Source organism: Saccopteryx bilineata, chromosome 2 (assembly GCF_036850765.1).
Source record: "Saccopteryx bilineata isolate mSacBil1 chromosome 2, mSacBil1_pri_phased_curated, whole genome shotgun sequence".
NCBI classification, from domain to species: domain Eukaryota; kingdom Metazoa; phylum Chordata; class Mammalia; order Chiroptera; family Emballonuridae; genus Saccopteryx; species Saccopteryx bilineata.
In genome coordinates, this window is record NC_089491.1 from 300,419,100 (window position 1) to 300,443,844 (window position 24,745).

General features: G+C 49.7%; 1 protein-coding gene across 1 annotated transcript in view; it reads left to right on the forward strand.

Annotated features, from left to right (window-relative positions):
- PLXNA2 (plexin A2) overlaps positions 1-24,745 on the forward strand; it is a 211,679-nt gene that overhangs the window by 135,080 nt on the left and 51,854 nt on the right. Inside the window, exons 5-11 of the mRNA XM_066261465.1 lie at positions 2,242-2,342; positions 5,669-5,792; positions 7,746-7,899; positions 8,519-8,615; positions 12,065-12,179; positions 20,669-20,869; positions 22,631-22,727. Of these exons, the coding sequence (XP_066117562.1) occupies positions 2,242-2,342; positions 5,669-5,792; positions 7,746-7,899; positions 8,519-8,615; positions 12,065-12,179; positions 20,669-20,869; positions 22,631-22,727 (889 nt within the window). The remainder of the gene's footprint in view (positions 1-2,241; positions 2,343-5,668; positions 5,793-7,745; positions 7,900-8,518; positions 8,616-12,064; positions 12,180-20,668; positions 20,870-22,630; positions 22,728-24,745) is intronic.

The window sequence follows — 24,745 nt, forward strand, 5'->3', positions numbered from 1 at the left end:
ACAGAATCTTGAATGTTGAAGTGGAAGGAATAGGGCCGCCTTCCTCTGAGGGCAGAAGTCCCTTCACAGCCTTCCAGACACACGTCACTGGCTCTGCTTACACATCCCACTGGTGGGAGTTCCTTCCCAACGCTGCATTATTGAACAACCTTGACTTTCTTCTGTTGAGCTCTCCTGAGATGTTTTACCCACGAGTCTTATTGTGGCCACACTGCTGCCCTTCAAACATTGGAAAACAGCCTCCATGGGAACATGAGACTCCTTTGAGCCAAATAAGCATGCCAGGTCCATCACTGTACTTTGGTGCCATATCTGGGTCCCACCCTGTTGTGACCTCACTTCTGGGAGATATCACGGGTTGAGCAGGTTGTAGAAACTTGCACTTGCCCTGCAGGGGGCAGCCTCTCTCAGCCCTGACACGGATTCTGTAAATTACCCCCTCCAGCTATTCCAACCCCGGGTCAGGTTGTGTTGGTGTAGAGTCAACTCAAACCCTCAAGTCTGTCACAGGGGAGCTCTTTCAAACCAGCTATCTCCCCAGCTGCCGCTTAAAGTATAAAGTTTTAAAACCAAATTGCAGGGTTTTACACTTCTCCTTCTTGCCTTTTCTATTTTTATTATTAACAGAAGGTTAGGAATGTTGAAAGCTGATTTTGTCACTCACTTACAAAAAGGCCTTGAAATACAGAATGTTAAGTGTTATGGTGTCGTAGAAATGGGGGAGGGCACCCTACAGAGAAAGGAAGCTGCTGAGGCTGGCCCCTGTGGGCATTTGGCCTTCGCTTGCATCCCAGCAGCCTCACGTCCACCCCGCCCATCCAGGGCGCATGCTTACTTCTCTTGTGTGTGTAAACTTGATTACTTTGGGGCGTGATCTTTCAGTTTGGAATGACCTTCCAGGCTCGCTCTGTCCCTCACTCACCCTTTCATCCTTCCTCATGAAAGGTTGTACTGGGTGCCCCTCGTTCACGTTCCCAAGGCTGCCAGGGCACACACCTATCTCAGGCACAATGGCGAGCAACTCTCGGTTTGTAGTTACCAACTTCCACTGGACTGTGGGCCCTACAGGGGCAGAATCATATCCCATAGGCTGTTGTTTCTCTTGAGCCTAGCATCCAACCCTCCTTATAGTGTTACCCAATAAACATGTGCTGCAGGAGCAATGTTGGCCTCCATCCGGAGCCCCTCAGGAGGAAGCTATAAAGGCATCTCCATCCGATCTTTTTGCGCCCACCCCCCCCCCAACCTGCCAGAGGCAGTACACCATGGTGCTGGACCACAGGTTGTGTTTCCACTTGAGGTCACATATCCAGGGGGTGGGGGACCTCTGTGTCCTAACAAATGAGAAGCTATTCCCAGCTCAGCAAATGTTTTTGCAGCCCAGCAGCCTCCTGCCCCAGCCAGCGACAGATACCTAAAACATATCGATCTCTTGACCCTCTTGCCCAGCTTTAATGTCACACGCGCTGGGCAGGTAGAGGTGAGTAATGTCCAAACAGGCCCAGCTGAAGGCCTGCAGGGTACCACCAGGAAGCCAGAAGCCATGGGTGGAGGCCACAATCTCTGACAGGGCAGGAGCTTGATCTGAAAATTCCCACTGTCCCCAGGAAGACAGAATCAGTCAGGCAGCTCATCTCTGTGGATGTTCCCATTTAGCCAGGCTTTTCAAAGGATGGGAGATGCACTAGAGAAACTGAATTCAGACATCAGAGAAAGGGATAATTGGATCCAGGTGGTATGTTTGGTCGGCTATAAAGAGACCGTGCCATATGATGAATATTATTTGATAGAAAAAGTTGCTCCTTCTCTCCCTTTTCAAATGTGTTCTGTGTAGGCAGGATGTCTCAGCTCAAGCCCAGCTGAAAGCTCTTCAAAGACAAGCTGGTGGCACGCAATAACCTTTTAAGAGAGTTAACCATTTTCAGCAGTGCCAGGAGTGAGCCCAGCTCCCAGGAGGACCTTGGTGCAGGCAGAAGGGCACTGGAGCTTCGGCTTCCCTTCTAAGAAGGCAAGAAGCCCTGACCTGTCACCTGACAAACACGTTCTGCTTGGCTATACCAGCTATACCGACCTGTGCCCAGCAAAGAGATGAGAACATTGCAGCTAATAATTTACCCCCACCAATGTCACCCCCTTAGGGGCGGCGATAGTGCAGGTGTGAATAGATGGTGCATGCATCTGACCACACATCGGCGAGGCATCACTGCCTGCTCTAACCGTGGGTTTTTTTCTCTCTACCAGATCACCAGGGTCCCTGTGGAATCCTGTGAACAGTACACAACTTGTGGAGAGTGCCTGAGCTCGGGGGACCCTCACTGTGGCTGGTGTGCCCTACACAACATGTAAGTCTGGGACCATTCTGAAAAGGGGCCTGGGATGCACAAGACCAGACACTTTCCTGGGTGTGTTGACGAGGGATGCCACAGCGGGTTGCAGGGAGGGAAGACTTCCCCTCTGCTGAGCAGTCACAGGACACGGTGGGACTTCCAAGCACAGTGCCTTTTCGTCTCTCATTCATTCCACTTTTTCAAAGTTGGCCTTCCGGCTGCCCTCAAGTCTGTACCTCATCAGTAGAGGAAGGGTGGGGATGTTGGAAGAACCGGCACTGGAAGTTACAGACTCTCTAGGTTCCCCAAGAACCCTCGGGGTGCAGACTGAGCGAGGAGCCTCCTGCTGCGAATGTGCCAATGGCCGTGCACCAGAGTCGGGAGGTTTGAACACACATAGCTGCTGTGTGACCCTGCATGGCCCACTGACTACTCTGGGCCCCCCTTTCCCCTCACTCAGTAGGAATAAGGCCTATCTAATGGTGAGGATTGCATGAGTAATAAATGCTCGGGAAATCAGGAAGCCCAGAAGAGGTCACACAAATCAAAATAACTACTATGGGTCCTGAACTCTTGGAAGGACCCCTCTGGCCTCAATATTTCATGATTCTAAGAGGTCCGCATCCCACTCCAACTGGCCTCTCATCTCAGTTCAGATACATACCCTGCCACTGAGCACCAGCTCAATCGCAATGCAAAATTACACTTAAACTCTCCAATTTGAGGAGCCGCAGAGGGACAGAAAAGGACGAAAGCGCTGAAAGGCCGGTGCTGACTAGGAATTCCATTCCCCAATGGACTTGGAAACTCCATGGCCCCGTGCCAGCCGGCAGAGCATCTCTATGAAATGCACTGGGTTTGGGTTTGGGGTGGAGGCGGAGGCGGGGGCCAGAGTTCAGGGGAGCACAATAGCTCTTGGCTTCCAGCCTTAGCAGCAGGTGTTGGGAGGGCTACAGAGGGAGAGAGAAAGAGAGAGAAAGAGAGAGAGAGAGAGAAGCAGGGCCTTGCAGATGCAAAATCTGGACTGGATTTGGGCCCACAAATACTGGGTTCCCCACTTGGCTCTGGAAGGAAAAGACTAACTCAAAAAGTTTGGCAAAAAAATGCTCTCCCCAGAACCCAGACATTGAGTGACCATTTCAGTCAGGCAAGTGATAAAGATGCTGACGACACCCCTATTGTGTCCCAGGAATGGCAAAGGTGGCTAAAATTGGATTCCCTTCAGTGGGGCTGACATGCCAGGCTGCGGGCAATCACTCAAGAGCAGGGGTCCCCAAACTTTTTACACAGGGGGCCAGTTCACTGTCCCTCTCACTGACCACCAATGAAAGAGGTGCTCCTTCTGGAAGTGCGACGGGGGCCAGTTAAATGGCCTCAGGGGGCCGCATGCAGCCTGCGGGCCATAGTTTGGGGACCCCTGCCCAAGAGGATTTCTTCCTCCAGAGGGCTCGATGGCCACCCCGGCTCAATGCAAAGTGTCCTGCCTGGGCTACCTGCCCTCTCACGGGGCAGGGGGCTCCCCGCTGCACCACCCACTCCCTGCTGCTCCCCGCCAGGCATACCCAGCTTCTACAATGTCACTTCTCCCATGCAGAACACCCCAACATTGTGGATGCAGCATTGTCATTTATTGAACAGCGAGGACACGCACGTTCCCCAACTTGTCCTGTGCCTACAAACATACCCACAGAGACTGAGTCTCCTGATAACCCCAGACCACCTCTGTCATCTTCCTGGCTAAGGTCAGATGTGGCTCCTAGAATGACTGAGCCACAACATTGCAGTCTCAGATTTCCTCTGTCCCCGTCGTCTCCTTCCTTACCCTCAGAGACTCCCTGCTACCTCAGGGCACACCTCTCCTTCCAGCTACTCTGCCTGCCCAGAGAGTGTGGGGAACAGCCTTCTCCTGTTTGCACCCAGAGGTTTCCCCTCTTCTGCTCACTCTCGTCTACACCAGCCTCTCCTGCCGCCCTTCCCACCTGCCACCACCAGCCTGCCTTGGTGAGGGAGTGAGGCGACAGGCCCACACCTCCAGTTCCTGGGCCCACACGCTGGACTTCTGTGCAGGCACAGAGCTGAGGGGGCATTCGCAATCTTCCTGTCTATTCTGTGTGCCTTACTCTTGCAAGTGCGTTATTGTCTCCAGGGCTATTTATCTCTGTTAGGGCTGTTGCCATAAATAGTATGATAAAAAAAAGAGCCATTTCAGTGAGTCAATGAGATAAAGGCTCTAGTCAAGAGCTCACTTTAGAGCTATCTTAAGGATTCACTTAAACATTCATAATTCTTCTCTTTGACAGCATTCATATTTAGATCCATTATGTGCCTGGAAGGGAAGAGGGGGGAGGGCTGAGGGGAGTGGGTGGGAATCACTGCCCCATTGTGGAATCCGGTAGTGTCCCGTGGCTATTGGTTTGCCGAAGCACCAGCGTTTTCCTGTGTGACATAAGTGGCAACCAAATGTTCCTGCATGTAGGTGCCACCGTTCCCACCTGCCACCGTGGGCAGAGGAGCCTGAAGCCAGAGATAAAGATGTCGGGAGAAACAGCCACTGTTTCCTGACAGAGGCGGCCCTGGCTGCGACTCCTCGTCTGTCTCTCTGTCTCCGGGCATTATTTCCCACCACAAACATCTATTTAAAATACACCGTGTGACAGGTAGACGAGCTCAGTGAATAAAGCACGGTCCCTGCCTTTAAAAAGCCATTAATCCAGCCACAAGATCACATGTACAATGTCCCTCACAGCTAAGTCCCTGTCCAGTGTTTTAAATGTCCCTGGAGAAAAATAATATTAATAGCCATCATTAATGTTATTATAAAGGCTAACAGGCCATTTTCTAAACACTAACTCATTTAATCCTCACAGCAACCCTGTGAGGTAAGGTCACCATTTTTTACAGTTGGGGAAGTCAAGGCACAGAGAGATTAAGTAATTTGACCAAGTGGCCACAGCCAATAGGCAATAGATCTGAGTTAAAACCCAGGTAGCCTGGCTCCAAAGGTTATATTCTTAGCCTCTTGTGTGCGTCTCACGTTCCCCACCTACCCTCCCTTGCTCACTGAGAAGCCTATAAAGATGCTAACTACAGCTATGCTTTATGTCTACACCACATCTCTCATTCTGGGAGTTAGTCCCACTTCCTGCAGTTAATCGGTCTTTAACTGCAATAGAGAACATCTGTGAGGCACCCAAGCCTCTGGGATAAGAGGAAGTTGTAATGAGAAGACCAGCCACAGACCTCAAAAGCAGCAAACCCCTCTTACTTACCCCTAGAGGACAATGGAGCCCAACAGATGGGTCTCAGAGGCCTGACCTCTTGTAAATCTGTGTCTGTGGCAGGTGCTCCCGCAGGGACAAGTGCCAACGGGCCTGGGAACCTAATCGATTTGCTGCCAGCATCAGCCATTGCATGAGCCTCGAGGTGCATCCCAGCAGCATCTCAGTGTCTGAGCACAGCCAGCTGGTAAGTAACTCACCCAGGGGACGGCGGGGACGCGGAGCGCGCACGTGTGTGGCAGGGTTTCTTTAACACTCACACAGGAATCTGTAAATGGATCTGCTTTACGTGCTCCCAGGAAACTATATTATAGAAAACCTACGGCAACTCCTATTGTAAAAGGGCAGAGTCATCCACCATACTCCGTGCAAATTCATTATCCATTGATCTGTTTTGTAAACCTAGATTTTGCATTTAGTAACAAACATCTTTGACATCATGCAATCGGATAGCAAATAATGCATTCTTTGGTAGATGCTATATTTACAATCTGCCACTGGTAATAGCTTTGCACAGAAACCTGAGAGTTGCATTTTTGCCTGTGTATGAGCATGTGCATGTAAGAGACAGAGAGACAAAGAGACTGAGACTTAATTTGCAGTCTGTGTGTGCTTAGAAAGAATATTAAAGAGAATAAAATAGCTCTTAACCACCTGTTGAAGTGCAACCCAAAATATTTCATGTCCTCAAGCCCTGCACAATTATTTCATTCTGAAGGTTTTATGAGCATTCACGAATGTTAATTAGTTAATGAACCTTCCAAGATTTCTGTTCATTCATCCCCACGGGGAGGCTTTGGCTCCCACGGAGCTGAGGGAACAAACAGCAGAGTTTGTACCTAAGTCTCTGGGCCCCATGGAAACGAAACTGGGGCAGAGATTCAGCAGCAAGCAAATGTATGGGAAGGCGAGGTGCCACCCATTGTGACTGAGACACCCACTGCTAAAATATCCCACAGGTGCTGGTAGGCAGACAAAGGGAGACCCGCCGACATCATGGCTCCCGGTTTGAGGCCGCAGGGCTGTGGCCACCACGACCCCTATGGGCACTCCCCGCTGCCAGAAGGAACCAGTCACATTTCTTCTGTACTGTTTTTTTGTTTGTTTGTGTTTTAATGTGTATTGTATTTTAGAGAGAGAGGAAGGGAAAGATAGAGAGAACGACAGGAACATCTATCTGTTTCCGTATGTGCTCTGACCAGGGCTCAAACCGGCACCCTCTGTGCTTTGAAATAAAACTCAAACCAACTGAGCTATTTGGCCAGGACTCTTAAGTATTGTTTTAAATACCACTTAGATGGGATAGTGCAGAAATTGAGTACAGTCTCTTTGCAAGTGCACTGAATTCAGAGCAGCATCTTGCCATTACATAGTTTCTTAGTCAACAGATTCTTCTGACAGTCTGGGATATTTTTACCATTCAAAGGAGGCCGTTCAGACTTGAGAAGGCTGGATACCACTGGCCTAGATCATTGGACCCTGGTGTCGGTAACAGCTGACATCATCCACGCCTTTGGTGTCCACTTCCCTGCTCACGTCCCCGGAGCTCCCTATGAAGTGACTGCACTCCTTCAGGGGAGCTATCAGCAGACGGAGAGCCCAGGAGGGACAGAGAAGCAGAAATTGGCACAGTCACCAAAATGATAAGCAGCCCCTGAGGACAGCCATAGTGAGGCGCTCACTGTTTTCCACCAACCTGGCAAACTCCTGGGGAACCCCCAGGTTGGTGACACTAACTCTCCCATGAGGCAAGGCTAGGCCTTATTGCAAAGGGCTCAGCTCATGACTCACTTACAAGTTTGCATGGTTCCATATCAAAATTAGCTGTGTCTGTGATGGATTTTGGTACGTTGCCCCCCTCCCTTCCCCCAGTGCTTTCTGATGCTGGACAAGACTGAAGAATAAATTCATAATAATATTAATAAAGGCCATTGACCTTGTATACCATGGCAGCGCTACTGTAATTGTTTAGCATCAAAGCCAGATAACCCACATCAACATCCTTTACAGACGAGGTCAGGGGAGATGAGTGAGCCAGCAGGCAACCACAGGGCCAGGACTGGGGCCCAGTCTCCGAGCCCCTGGGGCTCTTCTGAGGGCATCAGCCCTTTGCTTCCGAGCCCCTTTGCTCTTCCCACAGCTTCGCCTGGTTGTGAGTTATGCTCCAGATCTGTCTGCGGGCATCTCATGTGCCTTTGGAAACCTAACAGAGGTGGAGGGGCAGGTGTCCGGGAGCCAAGTTATCTGCATCTCACCTGGGCCCAAGGACGTCCCTGTCATCCCTCTGGATCAAGGTAAGAAGTGTCTGCCGTGAGAGGCACATGCTAGGGGCTGCCCTGCGAGGGGGACCGGGAGTAGAGGGCACAGGACACAGGGTGACAAGTACCAGCACAGAGGTTGCCTGACCAAGTCTCCTTATGCCCGACACCGATATGGGCTTATATAACTTGTCTGAGTTTGAAATCAAACTGTCATGCCCCTAAAGTGAAATTTAGGAAGAAGAAAACCCCTTGCTCTCGTTTGAGTTCAGGCTGCCCAGTGTGTGAAGAGTTCTAGATTTCCCTTCCCTTCTAGGAGCGGCCGTGGCTCCCGCCAGCGGTTTGCAGCGGGGTTCTCTCCACAGTCCTGGAGGCTTGAGGGGCTCTGCCTAGTACCTCTAAAAGTGTCTCAGGAACTGAACTTGACTGACCACAGCGAGGTGCTCTGTGGGTTCTGATCGATTACTTCTTCCCTAAGCCAGGGGTGGGGGTGCCTGGGTCTCAGTAAGATGAAAGGGACTCTCCTGTGAAGCGATGACTCAGGCGGATTTCATCTGCTCTCTGTACCCCGAGAGCCTGAATGATTTAACCTCAGGATCTCCACTGGGCCCCCCAATTGTCACTCTCACTCCTTTTTTCCTCCTTTTTTTTCCAGACTGGTTTGGGCTAGAGCTGCAGCTGAGATCCAAGGAGACAGGGAAGATATTTGTCAGCACCGAGTTCAAGTTTTACAACTGCAGTGCCCACCAACTGTAAGCACTTATCAGCCTGGGTAGGGGTGTGTGTTTCTCTTTCAGCTCAAATCATATTGCATTCACCTTCCAGTCTGCCTCCGGGCCTGGCCCCATGTCTGGAACAGAGAAAGCTCTCTGTTAATGTTACTTCTCTGTTCGGTCCAGTTTATTCAGTTACATTAAACTAAATGGCAATCACTCTCCACATCCTCTGATTTCATTCAGACCTCCCTGCCCGCACCGCCCCCCAACAATCCTGCCCCTCATTCCCAAGCTGAGTCAGTAAAAAGAGGGTTTGAAGTAAAGACAATGGCTCAGGAACCATAAGAAAAGTCCTCCGTTTCTGACCAATTGGTGATAGCTTTGAACATAAAGATTGACAGTGATTAAGTTTAGACATCATCCATGGCAAAGTGAAGAGGGACTCAGAGAAAACAATCCGCTACGTACACAGTTACCCCCCCCCCAGGAGGGACGGAGCGGGGCCATAGCCCTGCCCAGCACGCAGGATAAGGGCTTGAGCTGGGAGGGGAAGAGAAGGCTTTGACTCCACCCTGGTCCATACACACCCTTCAACTTTTTAAAGAGGAAAGGGAAACCAGACCCAACCCCAGCCTCCAGGGGGCTTGAATACAGCCCGGATGACCTCGCCAGCCATGTACAGCAGCAGACTGCCTATCAATGGGTACCCACAAGCCATGAGATCCTACAGCTGCACAGGAAGCTGGGAGAGCCAGGAGAGATGGAGAGAGAGACCCACATTTAGTTTCTGCCGATCACCTCTGGAAGAGAAACCGAGACTTCTTCCGTACAAACTGGGAACACTGGGAACAGGACCAATGACCTTGGACATTCAGCAAAGAGAGATATCAAAAAACTTCTTACCAGAGGGAACAATAATTAGGAGTATTCTGTGGACCCATCCACCCCATTGCCTGGACAGGGAGAGCCTGAGGTCTACATGACGGGCAGAACCCCAAAGCATTGAGTCCGAAAGGTCCGCACTGTGGGTGGGCACAATGAGCTCAGCATCCACATGGAGAGAGGGTCTGTCGGCAGCTAGCCCTGAGTGGCATCGTTAGCCCTTAAAATAGACAAATGAGCTTCCTTTCTCCCTTTCTCTGATCATGATTTTGATGATTAGAATCATTTGCTAGTGTTCTAGGACCTCCACTGTAGTTCAGGAAAGAGACACAGCAGATCCCCACTGGGACAAGTCAACAGGTGTGCTGAGAAAGACAGGACGAGTGGGGAAACAAACAAACAAACAAACAAACAAAAAACAGCCTGCAGGGTGGAGCTAGGGCAAGGCAGTAAGTGGCTGAAGTCAGAACGGACAGAATTGCCCATTAGCCACTGCATTCCAACCCTAGCTAGCCCTACTTTAGGAAATGCAAGCATCTTAGAAAAAGAACCTCCCAACCTTCTTCTCCAAATGCAACACAGAGGGATGGAATCCATTGTTTGTGAGAGCGTTCTCTCCTCTGTGGCAGTCCAGTGTGATGTCACACTTCCAACTGTGCACTGCTATGGCAACAGAGATGCTGTCACAAGTAGCAGATTTCAGGGGAAAATAAAAGTGGGTCTCCTTGACAGCAGAGAGTCCATCATGCTATCGCCAAATGCTATCTGTCTTGGCTTTCATAGTAAAAAGTCACAGAATCAGGTTCAAACTTCTCCTTTTAATGTGGAAAACTGAGACCTGCAGAGGACAAGTGCTTCAGTGAAAGTCACAAAATTAGCCAGTAGGAGATCCAGGCCTAGAACCCCATCTCCTCATCCTCAGTCCATTTTCATTATTTATTTGCTGAATCATAATATGTTAGCAAGACTCAGCCAGTCTGGCCTGACCACCAGGTGGTGCAGTGGATAGAGCATCAACCTGGGATGCTAAGGACCCAGGTTTAAAACCCTGAGATCACCAGCTTGAGTGCAGGCTCGTCAGCTTGAGCGCAGGATGATAGACATGACCCCATGGTTGCTGGCTTGAGCCCAAAGGTTTCTGGCTTGAAGCTCAAGGTCACTGCTTGAGCAAGGAGTCACTGGGTCAGCTGGAGCCCCTGGTCAAGGCACATATGAGAAAGCACTCACTGAACAACTAAAGTGCTGCTACTACGTACCAGTTGATGTTTCTCATCTCTCTCCCTTCCTGTCTGTTCTCTTCTGTCTCTCTCTCTGTCCTCCGCTAAATAAATAAATAAATAAATAAATAAATAAATAAATAAAACAAATCAGTCAGTCTGGCTCAGAAGTGAAATAACTTTGGGTATATCCAGAGGGGATAAAAATGATTGGCAAGGGCGCGATGAAGTGTAGGTAGTTAATGCACCCAACACACTGTGGCATATTAGCCTGTGGCTCCTGGGATGGAGCCCCATCTGCCCAAAGGTAATGAGAGCTCCCACCAGGTGGCGCCAAATTGCAGATGGGCTGTGTCCCTTCCAGGTTGTCCAATTGTAAAAGGCTGGGCTAGGGAAGCTGTCCAAGGGCAGGAAGACCAACTTCACCTTACAGAACCCATTTCCATTATAATGATATGATCATACACAAAGAGCCAAAATAATAGCACACAGCCTCCGGGTGAAACAGCAGAGAAGGAAGCGCTTCCCCTGGCAAGAAATGCTCATGAGCCAGCCACACACGTGGCCTATTTGCTACCTCTGCCGGGTTACTTGGAGAGTTGGACAGAGTTTCCATTTAAAACTACTTAGCTCCCAAAGCTAGCAACACAGGTCATATGAACCGATCATTAACAAATGTGATTTAAGAGCTTGAAATAATAGGTAATTTAAGAGCTTGAAAATAATACATTTAGCATTGTATTTCTCAAAACTATTTCCTATACATTATCTGGTTTGATGCTAAACAACCTCGTGGAGTAGACAGGAGAGTTTGAGTACAGACAGTGAAGTAATTCCTATTCAGAAGGTGAAGTGACATACTCAGGGTGACCCCAGTGGCAGTGGCAGTGGCGGAGGCAAGGCTGAAATCAGATCCGCCCGGTTTCTAACCCAGTGCTCTTTCAGCTTGTCTGTCTTATAAGTGGTGGTATGCTGGGAAATGTTTAACCACCAGCAATCAGTGGCAAAAACCTGCTATTAGCATTTGCCAATTTCTGTGGTGTAAATACTCCCTCTGTGGCCAATTTCAAACTATCAACATGATGTCAACCCACTTGTAAAATTCCTGAAGATATAATCAGCTCCCATGAACTAATACAGGCCAGATCTAGCACACTGCTGCTTTATAAGTTACGTTATTTCCACTCTGAACTCGTCTATTTTGTCCAGTTCTCTGGTCCCATGAATATCTTGGAGGCAGAATCCACAACTCTTAATGCTGGGGGGGCTGCCCCACAATCTGTCCTCCTGCGAACAAGACTAGGATAACAGACGAACATCAGGATACCCAGGGTACCTGATGCCCTCATCCTCCCTCTCTGCCTCTTACTATCTCTATCCTTGCAGGTGCCTGTCTTGTGTCAACAGCGCCTTCCGCTGCCATTGGTGCAAGTACCGCAACCTCTGCACGCATGACCCCACCACCTGCTCCTTCCAGGAAGGCCGGATCAATATTTCAGAGGTAAGTAGGGCTCACCTTGGCATGGCAATGTTCCCAGTGAATCTAACTGGCCCTCCCTTTCCAGTGATCAATCCAGTGGCTTGGCCATCTCCTGGCGCTGGCCCATCTTGACCTTCTTCCAGAGATTCTACATGTTAGAAAGCCATGTTATTATAAAACTCAAAAAGTGGCAGGGAACACCCCAGAGGCAGAGAAGTGTGCCGTATCTACTAGACTTCTGAGACTCTATGAATTCAAAAGCTTGAGGGGAACTGCGGGTTGAGTCTGAAAGCTTAGAGGAAACATATCCAACCAAACAGACTCCGTGGTCTAGAAGAGTGCGGTGAATGGCATTTATTCTTTGAGTCTAAGGCCTTTGCTTGGCTGCAGACATAGTCTAGTTCAATGGAACATTCACTCTCAACCATTCTTTCATGCCAGCTTCTCTTCCAAGTGTAAAATTCAATGAGTCTTTGACTCTGATGTAAGACTGGGTGGGTGGCCGTATAGAAAGAGAGAGAAATTCAGCTAGTGAAAAGAACCAGGCCTTGCTAAAAGCCCCATTTTATATGTAGGCAATGTTGCATTCCTAAGGCCTGACCCAGCTTTGTTATCAACACAGCAAAAAAACAAATCGCTCATCTTTCCAATGAACACTCCAGCCAATGATTATTCACTGATGCTGACTTCCTTACATACTCATGGCATGCCTTTGGACAATGGAGACTGCTTGGTCAGTTCCCTTTCTTGTGTCTAATGTTTTTCACACCTGAGGGTGGCCACTGGTTGTGTTTGAACCACTACAGTGACTTCATGTACTCATACAAATGCACACATGTGTATGTACACATCCCCTCTTAGTCTACCTTTTGGAAAATCCACAAATGTAAATAAGTGACAGAGCAGCATTTGCATATACTGATATACTCTTTCTATGCATGTCTCCCTCTTGCACTAGACTACAAGCTTCCTAAAGGCAAAGGCCACATCTTATCTTTAAATCCTTGGTGCCTTGTTCAGTGAATGTTTTTAGAGTGCATGCATGAAAGGGTGGATGAACCAGTGACCACTTTACCCCAGTGTCATGGGTAGCAAGGGTCCCTTGGGTCTGCATGTCTAAGATTTCAAGAAATAGAGTCTCCCGTGTCTCCTACTCTTGATCGATGTGCTGGTTGCTTCTATATATAAACATAAGAAAGTTTAATACGTATATCAAATCATAACAATGTGTATTTTAAATATCTTACAATTTTATTTGTCAACTATACCTCAGTAAAGCTAAAAAAAAGTTTTTTTAATTAAAATAAAAAAGAAAGTAGACCTTTGAAGGTTTTTTTCAAACACACACTCTTGGTCTTAAAGTCTAAGTTTCTGAAGCAATATGTGTTACATTCAGCCAGAAAAAAAAAAAAAAAAGGAATTTGCCTGTTTTGGAAGAGAGAAACACAGATGATGCTCACAGAAATTTAAGGCGACCCACCCAGAGGCGCCTCAGCACAGTGGGCTATCTCATCCCTTGAAAAGCTCTGAGAAAAGGGTTTTCCTCTGGCCCATTGCTATGCTCTGACGTAGCTGACCAGAAAGCAGTGCACTGGCCTTGGTGGACCCCGGAAATTCGTCCCAGCCTTGGGACTCCGCAAGAGGGGGAAACTGTTCTCGGGCCTATCTGCTCACTCAGAGGACAGAGCTCAAGGGCTGAGAGAGTGAAGTGGGGCGGTCAGCCCAGCTTGGGAGGCATTAGAAGAGAGGCAAAGGGGGGCAAGGGAGGCCAGGACTAGCAGAAGCCACGGGAAGACCTGCTCAGAGTAGAGGCAGCGAAGGATCAAGATAAACAGTCGCAGAGACTGACCTTCACACTGGCCACTTCTAAACTTCTAAGTTCCTTAATAAAGTAAATCCAGGCGGACTACAGAGCATACACACAAGAGAAAACAAGGGAGAGAGAGGGAGAGGGAGGGAGAGAGAGGGAGAAGTGCAGATCTGGACACGGAGGAACAGCTGCTGCATTTTCTCCTAGGGGTTCCCCCTTGGGCAAAAGAAACCCAAAGCCAAGCCTGCAACAGCCAGCAGCTGGAGCTAGGGCAGGAGTGTCACAGAGCAAGACAAATAAACTGCCTGGTGTGGAGGCCGGGAGGGCTGAGCCCCAGAAGGCTAATTGGAAGCATGCCGGCCTCTTTCCTGCCCTTTAGAAGTCACTGGAACACAGTTCTCTCTCAGCCGTGGGGCGAGATTCAGGCGTTCTGAGATCTGGGGCTGAGAAGTTCTATTGACCCCCCCTTCTGCACCCCCTCCATTGCATCTCAGGACTGAATTAATAGGGAAAGAGCCCTAGGGGCAAACCCAGAGGCTTCCTATCTCTTTTTAGTTTTGCTCTCTCTCCTTCTGGTCTGTTCCCTGGGGGTAGGAGAGGTGCCTTTGTCTCCCCTCACCGCCCACCCTCCTGGACCAGAATGGGGCGGTCGGCTCTCTGGGCCCCAGGGATGGGCCCTCTGGAGGCCGGTGAGGGAAGTGCAGACTCCATCCAGCTGATTTTTCTCAGGAAAGGAAACAGGGTGCAGGTAGGTTCCCAGCCAGGGCCTCTGTCTCAGCGTCCTTCTGATCCTATTTCAACACTTAGCCTCTCCCAGCACAGAGGTCCCATCCCTGCTCTCCTCTGTCCAAAGCTCTGCTGATGGGGAACCTCATTCCTGAAAAGCACGTGTCTAAGCACGAGTCCAGCTTGGGAGAGATTCCCCTGATTCTGTTAGGAGTCCTGTCTGACAGCTCAGTTTCTTCTAGGGGCTGTAGATCCCTTAGGAGCAGTTTTGGTATTCCTAGACCATCTCTTCCAGGAAGGGCCTGTAACTTGGAATCGAAATTTTATGTCTCTCTACTTCCTAGAAACAACATATAACTGATTAGCTCCATTGATTTACATAGCAACATGAATGCATCACACATTTGTAATTTCTCACGTGTGACAGTTCTGAGTGTGTGGAGGTAGGGAGGCCCCAGCAGCAGCACCTGGGAACTTGTTAGAAATTCAAATTCTTGGGCCTCGTCCCAGGTTAGTCTGAAGATTGAGAAGCACTGACATATGGCATCTCAATTGATTCTTGCAACAGACCTGCAGTTTCACATAATTCATATTTGACATATAGAGTAACCAAGATGCTAAAAATTTAGGATTTTTGCCCAAGGCTATGGAGAACTCAGGCATCCAAAAAAGCTGAGTACAGTATGCTTCCTACAGAAAATCGGGGCCGGGTAGGGTGTGTGTCTGCATGGCCACAGCCACACCAGAGGACCTGACGCCAATCTGGCCCTTTGCCATTGGTCCTAAAGGTTCGGTGTGTGGAGAGAGCGGCAGAAATCCATCTCCACAGATGGAGAAACTGCCCGAGGCGGTCGGGCCAGTAGTGCCACGTGCAGGTGCAGGCGTAGATCCGGCCCATGAGGTAGATCTGCCCACTCTGGTCCAGGGGGCTGGCGAACCAACTCCACACTGACACTTGACAACAGAGAACCCTTGAATGCAATGCAAACATAAAAACTTTAGGGGTTAACATGTATTCAGTGCTTATTATATATTCAACATTTCATATATATTTCATTTAATCTACTCTATGAAATGAACTCTATTATAGAAGAATAAACTGAGGTTTAGGTACAAACACAAAAGAAATATGCAATTATAATATTAACATTGTTAATCCCATTTATTAGCATACTTTTAGATTCTTATTTTATGCAATCTAGTGTTGTCCGTTATTATTGGCCCCATTGTGTAGATTAGGAAACTGAATTTCGGTTGAACCATCTCTTGAAGTCTTTTACGGTTGTGAACTATACCTTTCCACTGCTCAGAGCACAGCAGATTTCTGATGGGAGCCCCCAAACCTCTGCCTCCCTGGGCTGAACCCAGCTGTGACATGGGGTTTAGCAAGCGTTGTGCATGGGAGTATGCTTGGCTTTCAGCTTTAAAAGCTCATCTCCATCCATGGCTAAGCCAGGCCTAGTTAGATGTAGATACATAAATATCTTCTTTATGCCCTGCCCCAGGGGATAGATAGAACCAAACAAATCCGATTAGCTTCCCGGGATGCTGCCTGCTCTCTCTCTTTGAAGTCCAGTGGGTGAAGATAATGCTATTTTCATATGGGAGAAGTCATTTCAGAAAACGGAGGGTCCCCAGCACTGATAGCTAGTGATGCACAACTAAGTGGGTGGGTGATGTGACCCTAAGATCATAGGGCTCCGTGCCAGGGTCCTGCCCTCCCTGTGGTTGTGTCTCCTCCTCCCAGCCTCCCCCACCCCTGGAATATTCCCAAATACAACATCTGTTCATCTTGACGGAAACTCAGGTGACTGCTAAGGAGGTGGTGCTGCTGCCTAGAGGCAGAGACTAAAAGGACGTAGTGATGCTTTCAACACTGAGGGGTCAGTAGTGTTAACGATCATCCTTAAGTCCCGTGAAAGAAGCATAGCATGGTTATTTGCTCTCTTGTTCTTAGGACAGGAAGTGCTTGTGTGTGTGTGCGCGTGTGTGGGTGTATGCACGCACATGTGCATGTGTGCTCATAGAAACAAACAGGTAGGAAGTAATGGCCTCACTCTGTCTAATGAAACTTGTCACCTTCCTCAAGCTCCAGAGGTACTGAAGTTCCAATAACTTGGAGATCTGGGGGGGGCTGCCGGCCTTGCTGCACCTACCTCCAGCTCTCACCATTGCATTTCCACCCAAGGCTCGCTGCTTGCACAGTACTACGTCCACAGCAACCATCTCACAACCCGAAGGGTCTATGTCTTCCCCTGTTTCCCAAAAAGACAGTGTACCTGGGCACCAGCTGCTTCTCTCCTTGGCCCCAGAGACTAGAAGGATGAATCCTACTCTCTCTGACCTGAGAGAAACAGCCAAATACACAAGCAAAGCATAAGGCATCTTTGTCTAACTGCAGCAATCTTGCCTGTGCAGGCCTTTGGGAAGCCCCAATCATTGTCTTTAAATTCAGTGCCAAACGGTCTGAAACAGCAGACTATAAGAAATTTTTGTACAATTTTAGAATTTCTTGGGGAAAAAAACCAGACCCCCTAAGAGTTCTCATAAAGTCTTTTCTTTTTTTCTTTTTTTCTTTTTTATTTTTCTGAAGCTGGAAACAGAGAGAGACAGTCAGACAGACTCCCGCATGCGCCCGACCGGGATCCACCCAGCACGCCCACCAGGGGCGATGCTCTGCCCACCAGGGGGTGATGCTCTGCCCATCCTGGGCGTCGCCATGTTGCGACCAGACCCACTCTAGCGCCTGGGGCAGAGGCCAAGGAGCCACCCCCAGCGCCCAGGCCATCTTTGCTCCAATGGAGCCTTGGCTGCGGGAGGGGAAGGGAGAGACAGAGAGGAAAGCGCGGCGGAGGGGTGGAGAAGCAAATGAGCGCTTCTCCTGTGTGCCCTGGCCGGGAATCGAACCCGGGTCCTCCGCACGCTAGGCCGACGCTCTACCGCTGAGCCAACCGGCCAGGGCTAAAGTCTTTTCTTTTGATTCTTCAACCTCCAAACTGAATTAGACTTTCCTAGCCCACAAAGGGATGGGGATGTGTGCATGTGTGTTTGCATATACTATTATATGTAATAAGACAAACATACGATATATATATATATATTTATATATATATATTTGTCAAAGTTTAAAAGATTCTACAATCCTGTTTACTAACTCAAAACATTATACTTCCAAAAGCACATCTTTAAGACTCTGCTACTGAAATCTGAATTTGTTCTCTGGGCTCATTAGAGATGAAAAACAATTGGTCATCATTTACAATGTGTTTTGAGTCGGAGGACTTATTCTCTCTCTGTCTCTATCTCTCTCACACACAAACACAAACACACACACATATACCCCTCATTATACCTCAGCCTTATTTCTAGTCTAAATTAACATTCTAATTTATTAGACTCAATGGGGATTTTTTAGCCAGTAACAAGAAGTAGTATCTACTTTTCCATGGGATGCTTGTATTTCCCTTAAGCAGTGTTTTTTTTTCTTAGCTATAAATATATGAAAAACTCTGTCAAGAGTACCCACAGGGAATTAAAGTGAAAGTTCGGTAGAGAGCACATTTATGAGTTGGCAGCTTGAGTGACTGGCTTCTGAACAGGGACCCCTCTATTCTGGAGTTGCCTTATGATCCCATCTCTCATGGAAACCTTGCCTGTTGGGTATCTTCACATCCAGGTGGCCTGTCAGTGAGGGATGGCATCAGTGTCCCTGGAGGTTCATTCAGGCCCTCCTAGATAAGTTTCTATAGGAAATTTCCCTTGGACCCAGCTTCTCATAAATCCTCAGATTCCTTAATAAATATGGATACGCCAATTTGGTAATTGTGGGCTTCCAGAAACAATGACCATTTCCAACCTAATCTTTGGGAATCAAACTCCTTCTCAAGTCTTTTGTGTTGGGAAGGCAGGGCTGCCTCCTCCTCTGTAAAGAATCTAGAATCTAAAAAAGTAGGATCTAGAAAGAAAGTTAGAGATCTTTTTGTCTGTTGCATTATTTTCTTTCTTTTTTTTAAAGATGTATTCATTTTTTTTAACAGAGACAGAGAGTCAGAGAGAGGGATAGACAGGAACAGACAGACAGGAATGGAGAGATGAAAAGCATCAATCGTTAGTTTTTCGTTGCGCTTTGCAACACCTTAGTTTTTCATATGTGCCTTGACTGCGGGCCTTCAGCAGACCGAGTAACCCCTTGCTCGAGCCAGTGACCTTGGGTCCAAGCTGGTGAGCTTTTGCTCAAACCAGATGAGCCCATGCTCAAGCTGGCAACCTCGGTGTCTCGAACCTGGGTCCTTGTGCATCCCAGTCCTACGTTTTATCCACTGCGCCACCGCCTGGTCAGGCTGTTGCATTATTTTCTTATTTTTACTTACCCTCCCAGAAGCAAGGACCAGGTATCCACTACATGTCAGGAACCGGAATAAAGACTAGGGAGCCAGAGGTGAGTTAGGTACAGCCTGATCCTCAAGGCTCACAGACCAGTGAGGAAGACAAGCCAACATGAGGTGGCATTTCTGAGTGATAGATGCAATCGCAGAAGAATATCTACAAGCCAGCCTGGAGGCCAGTGCAAGGAGAGGGTCAGCAACAGCTTTCCAATGGAAGAGATGCTGAGTTTGCAGTCTAATAAGAGGCAATTTAGCTGAAGAGGGGCTGAGATGGAGACCAGGAGGAAGAGGTGGGGTGGGTAGGAGTGAGTGTTTCCAGTAGAAAGAAAAGCATCTTCCAAGGACCAGAGGTGGATGAGTAAGGCTGCCCCTCAGAGCTGATCTTCAGCTCATATGGCTGGACCTTGATGCACAAGAACCTCTGAGTAGGAGGTAGGCAGGGGCCCGGTTGTGAAGGGCCCCTGAGGCCCAGAGAAAGAAAGAACCACTGTGAGCAGAGCCTGGCTTTCCCGTGTCCTTCAAAGGCCTGTTGAGCAGTGTTGACCTCCAGTCTCACCTCCAGCATTAGGACAGAGACAATTTATTGCTTAAGTCTGTTCCAGACTTTCTAGGAAGTTCAGCGATCCTGGCCCCATTATACACATTGTAGCACCATCTGAAAGGTAACAACTTCACCAGGCACACCCTCCCAAAGGCTCCTTCTGAGAACCATGGTGAGGGGAAGGGGAGCAGGAAAGAGGCACCACTTTCAAGAATGTCCCTGGCTGATCCCTGGAAACTGGAAAGGGTGGCATGTGGGAGTGGCAGCTAGTTCTGCACTGAGGGTAGCTCCCGGGCTCTGCCTTCCTCGGAGAGGGAGAAAGTGGGCAGGAGGTTGGGGCTGTAGGACGGAGGTCATTTCACCTCCGGTGGAGAAGCAACATCTAGCAACAGAACCAAGGAAAATCAATCACTTCCTCTCTCTCTCTCATGGTCTCTTCCCAGCCCCTCCCCATCAGGACTTTTTTTTTTTTTTTTTTCAGTTTTGTTTTCTAAAGCAGCATGGCATTCATGCAGGGCCTGGTAATGAAATGAGATAAAAAGGCAAAGCAAGTGTTTAGAACATTGCAGGGAGGGCTCGGTCCACCCCTGGAAAGGCGTGCACAGTCAGAGCTGAGAGCTGAAGCCGGTGATAACAGAACGCCTCCGGCAGGGACAGGGTGAGGGGGCGGGGGAGCTGGAGCTGGGAACAGATGAATGGAACTGAGGTGGGAGGGTTCCAGGTTGGGAACAGGGACATACAGAGCCTCTTTTATCCTGTGTCTCAGGAGATAAAATCCGCAGGCTGCCACCCTAGTGGCCTGAAAATTAATTCCTGAACTGTAAGACGCATACCAGATCCAGGACAACTATGGGATGCGGATAACAGACCGTATCAAAGGCCGGGAGCTAAGAGATCGATTTCATTTTCCTTGTTGACCCCTTCTCCTGGGCAACCCCCTGGGTACCACGGGGTCTGGCCTGGCATTGGGTCCGGTCCTCTATGCTGGCTCAGGTGAGCAGGAAGGGGTGACCCAGGACTGACGGAGCCTCTCTGCTTGCTCCCGTAGGACTGTCCCCAACTGGTGCCCACAGAGGAGATCTTGATACCAGTTGGGGAGGTAAAGCCTATCACCCTAAAGGCTCGAAACCTGCCCCAGCCTCAGTCCGGCCAACGAGGCTATGAGTGCGTCCTCAACATCCAGGGGGCCATCCACCGCGTCCCCGCCCTGCGCTTCAACAGCTCCAGCGTTCAGTGCCAGAACAGCTCGGTAAGAGGGTTCGGCGTGCGGGCCCTGCCAGGAGCAGTGCTTCCTCTCCTGCCCCTGCCCCTGCCGAGGCCTCAGCTTCCGGAAACTTCCAGAGCCATAGGCTGATCCCAGAGGCCCAAGGACAGAGGGGCAGGCGTGCAGGCCGGGCCCCTCAGCAAGCGCTGAGCAGGTCGGTGGTACTGGAGGACATGGAGTGCTGTGAGAACGCGAATGACAGAGGTTGAGAGCTTTGTGCCTTTTCTGAGTTTAATGAGCACCTCTCGGCTTTCGGCGAGACTTCAGCCAGAGCCAGTTAGCTCCACTGCAAACCCTGTCCCTATCGGGGAGTGGAGACACGGAGAGCACTGCACAGGAGAGACAAACAGGGAGCAGGAGGGGGTGGGGAGGGGAGAAAGGAAGTGGAAGCAGTGAGTTTCAAGAGCAGCCAGGGTCAACCAATTCCGAATGCCAGACAGAAAGCGCGAGGTGTTTAATTATAATACCAGCCCGGAGAAGATCTTCCTATCTGCCAACTCCCTGTCTCTGACGGTGGGGGGTCAGCTGGAGATGGGGGGAGACATGACAAAGGTGTTGAGGGAAGCTAATTCACCCGGGAGAGATAAAGGGAATCTGGACCTCTTATCAGGGAGCTGTCAGATTGCCGGGTCACAGGCGCTTGATAGAATTTGTAATCAGTGGAAGGCCGCCAAGCACAAGGGGAAGTTGGGACGAGGAAGAAACGGAACACAACAAAAGGACGAAGGTGGCAGGAAGGGTTTCGGGCCAGAGGGCTGACAGGGACATGCCCTCAGAGCTAAGTGGCCAGGGCTGGGGCCGTCCCCGCAGAGGGGATTCCCAGCGGTCCTCTTCACAGACACAGGGCCTGGGCTAGGGGGAGGGGCTGTTTCTGGAGCAGGTGAAGAGTTTAAACATCCTCTGTGGCATCAGCATGAGGGAGAGAGTGGACTCCTGGCCACAGCTTGAGGCCTTTTATGGTGGAACTAATCAGATCTGTGCCTGGAAGGCTCCAGGCCCTTTCCCTAGTGGACTGTTGACCAAGGTCAAGTTCGTGTGTGCAAAGAAAGGACCACCGCAGGGCCCGGCCAATTGTTTGTTCCGCACATGCTCTGCTCAAGGCTCTGGGGGTTACAGAGAAGTTCATGGACCTTCTGGGGAGACTTGACTTGCACATGAAAAGGTGCAAAGTAGCCCCTGGGAAGTGCCGAAGTGCCAGGTTAAAGAGAAGACGTGGCGGCACCAGGGGACAGAGAGCTTGGGGAAGGGCTGGCAGGGCTGGCAGAGAACACAGCCAGGGAAGGCAAGTCTGAGCTGGACTAGAGAGATAGAGATGAGTTGAAAGGATGGACGCCATAGGAGAAGGAAGCATTGCCTTTGAAGAGTGACCTGCACAGAGGCTCCGAGGGGCTGGCGGAGGGGGTTGGAATCGAGTGGGTTCAGAGAGTTCTGTAGGAGAGCAGGGGGAGGGAGGGAAAGCTGGAGAAGCAAGTTTGGATCTGGAAGTCACTGAATGCCAAGCTGAGGGGCCGGGCTGGATTCAGTCGTCATTAATGACTGGGAGTCAGGGCGGTGGGCCGTAGGGGTATTTGAATGGCACATGAGATTTCTCTGACTGTCCCCTGTGCTGCTTTCTCAGCCCAGAGGGAACCGGAGTCCCTGGTTCATTTCCTGCTATGGTCCCAGTCCCCCGAGATGCCCGCAGCACTGCTGACCCCCTGTGATAGAGAGCCTCACTAGCCATGTGCCTCTGCCCTCTCCCCACAGTACCAGTACGATGGGATGGACATCAGCAACCTGGCCGTGGACTTCGCCGTGGTGTGGAATGGCAACTTCATCATCGACAACCCTCAGGACCTGAAAGGTAAGCAGCTACTTCCAGGTGGAGGTTTGATCTGTGCATGACCCTGGGCAAGACTGAGGCTGGCGGGAGCAGAGCCTGCGGGCCATCATGTCATGAATAATAATTAATACATTCCGTCTGGTCAGCGGCACTCTTCAGAGGCTCCGAAAGCAACGTTTGGAGCCATCAAAGGAGTCCTGTTGGGAACCCTGTTTTATTACCTCCAGAGCATCCACTGTGGCTGCCAGCTCATCACGTTTTTCTTGGGCTCCCAGAGACTTTGAAGTGTCTGTGGAACCTGACCCAGGAGAGCAGCCGGCGGAATGTCCTGCCAGTTTCCCTGGAAATGGGGATATTGTTTCCAGTCAGGTTCTGGTTCCCCATCCAGGGCCCTGTCTTTGCACAAAGAAGGTTTTCAAGGCTGCTGCCCTGGTTCTGAGGTGGGCAGGAGGGACCGGCCGGGGGGGACTCCAGTGCACAACTCATGCTAGGAAGTCCAGGAAGGAGCTGGGCTGGTGCAGGGGGGTGCTCCCCGAGGGCCACCCTCATTCATCGCCCGGCAAACACGGGAGCAGCTACTCCCGTGTGCCTCACCTTGACAGGCATGCACTAGCATCAGTCTCAGTTCGTAGATTAAAAACCCGAGACCCACCGAGGAGAAGAAATGGACCAAGAGTGCTCGGGTCAGCAGCGCCTATATCAGGACTGAAACTGTGCGCAGTCTAGCATGGCCCCTGCACAAATACACAAAGTGTTCATATTTTTAAGACAAATATTGCATGAAATCACTTATATGTGAAATCAATAGAAAAATAATATTAAAAAAAAGGAGTCATATTCTTAGAAACAGAGAGTAGAAATGTGGTTGCCAGGGCTGGGGTTGGGGGAACTAGGGAGAGTTTTGTCAAAGAAGTAGCCTTTCAGCTGTACAATGAATGCGGTCTGAGGCTCTAATGTAAAAATAGGGTGACTTGAGTTGATAACACTGTATGGAATAATTGAAATTTGCAAACACAGTAGAACGTAAATGTTTTCACTGTATACATGGTGAAAGGTGTGTGTGCTAGTTAACTAGGCTGGAGGAATCCTTTTATTGTATGTAAGTGTATCCTATCTTCAGGATTTGATATAGATGTTATAACTTTACTATATATTTATAGTACAGTTTTATTTGTCAATGACACCTCAATAAAGCTGAAGAAAAAAAGAAGAGAAATGGACCAAGAGTCAGATAGTAAGAGCCAGGATATGAACCAAGACAATCTGATTTCAGAGCTCACAGGCTGAACCACATCACTGCCCCCCCCCCCAGGGGCTCAGGCCACTGTGGGGTGTGAAGCCTCCTCCACCCAGAACCTCTCCCCCGATGTGAGCCACATGTCTCAGCACAGTTCAAGTAGCTAGGATCGCCACCACCACCTCTCACTCAGTCTGAGGGTCACCCCGAGGACACACAGAGAGCGAGAGGTGGAGGCCACAGGAGGGCCTGCAGGAGCTTCGGCATCCAGAGGGCTGCAGCTACCTGTCCCGGATGCCGCCATGGAAATCCACGCTGTCTAGGTGGGAAGAGAGACACTGGGCCTGGGAGGGTTTTTTCTTTTCATCCTCTTTCTCTTCATACCCAGGCCAAATTTTCTCAGTAGTGAAAGATAGACATTTCCCCCGCTGAGGATCTAGGCTCCGTTCCTAGAGGTTGCCTTTGCACCTGGAGCTTAGAGAAAAGTGGCCACAGCCAAGCTGTCACGTTAGAACCCTCCCTTATGGCGCTTGACAACTTCGAAGCAGCTCTCGAGTGCACGGGCGTCACCGTCTTCACATCCGGCTTCCTCCCAGAGCCTGAGTGACCCTGGAGGCTACCCACTGTGTTGGGTGGAGAAGGCCATTGTGTTTAAGTTCACGTCTCATAAACCAAAGTTCTAGTATCTCATAAACCAAGGTTCACGTCCTGTCTCTCTCACTTACAGCTATGTGAACTCGGGCTAATTACTGCTCCTCTCTGCGTCCAGGTTCCTCACCTGTGAACAGAGAGAAACGATGCC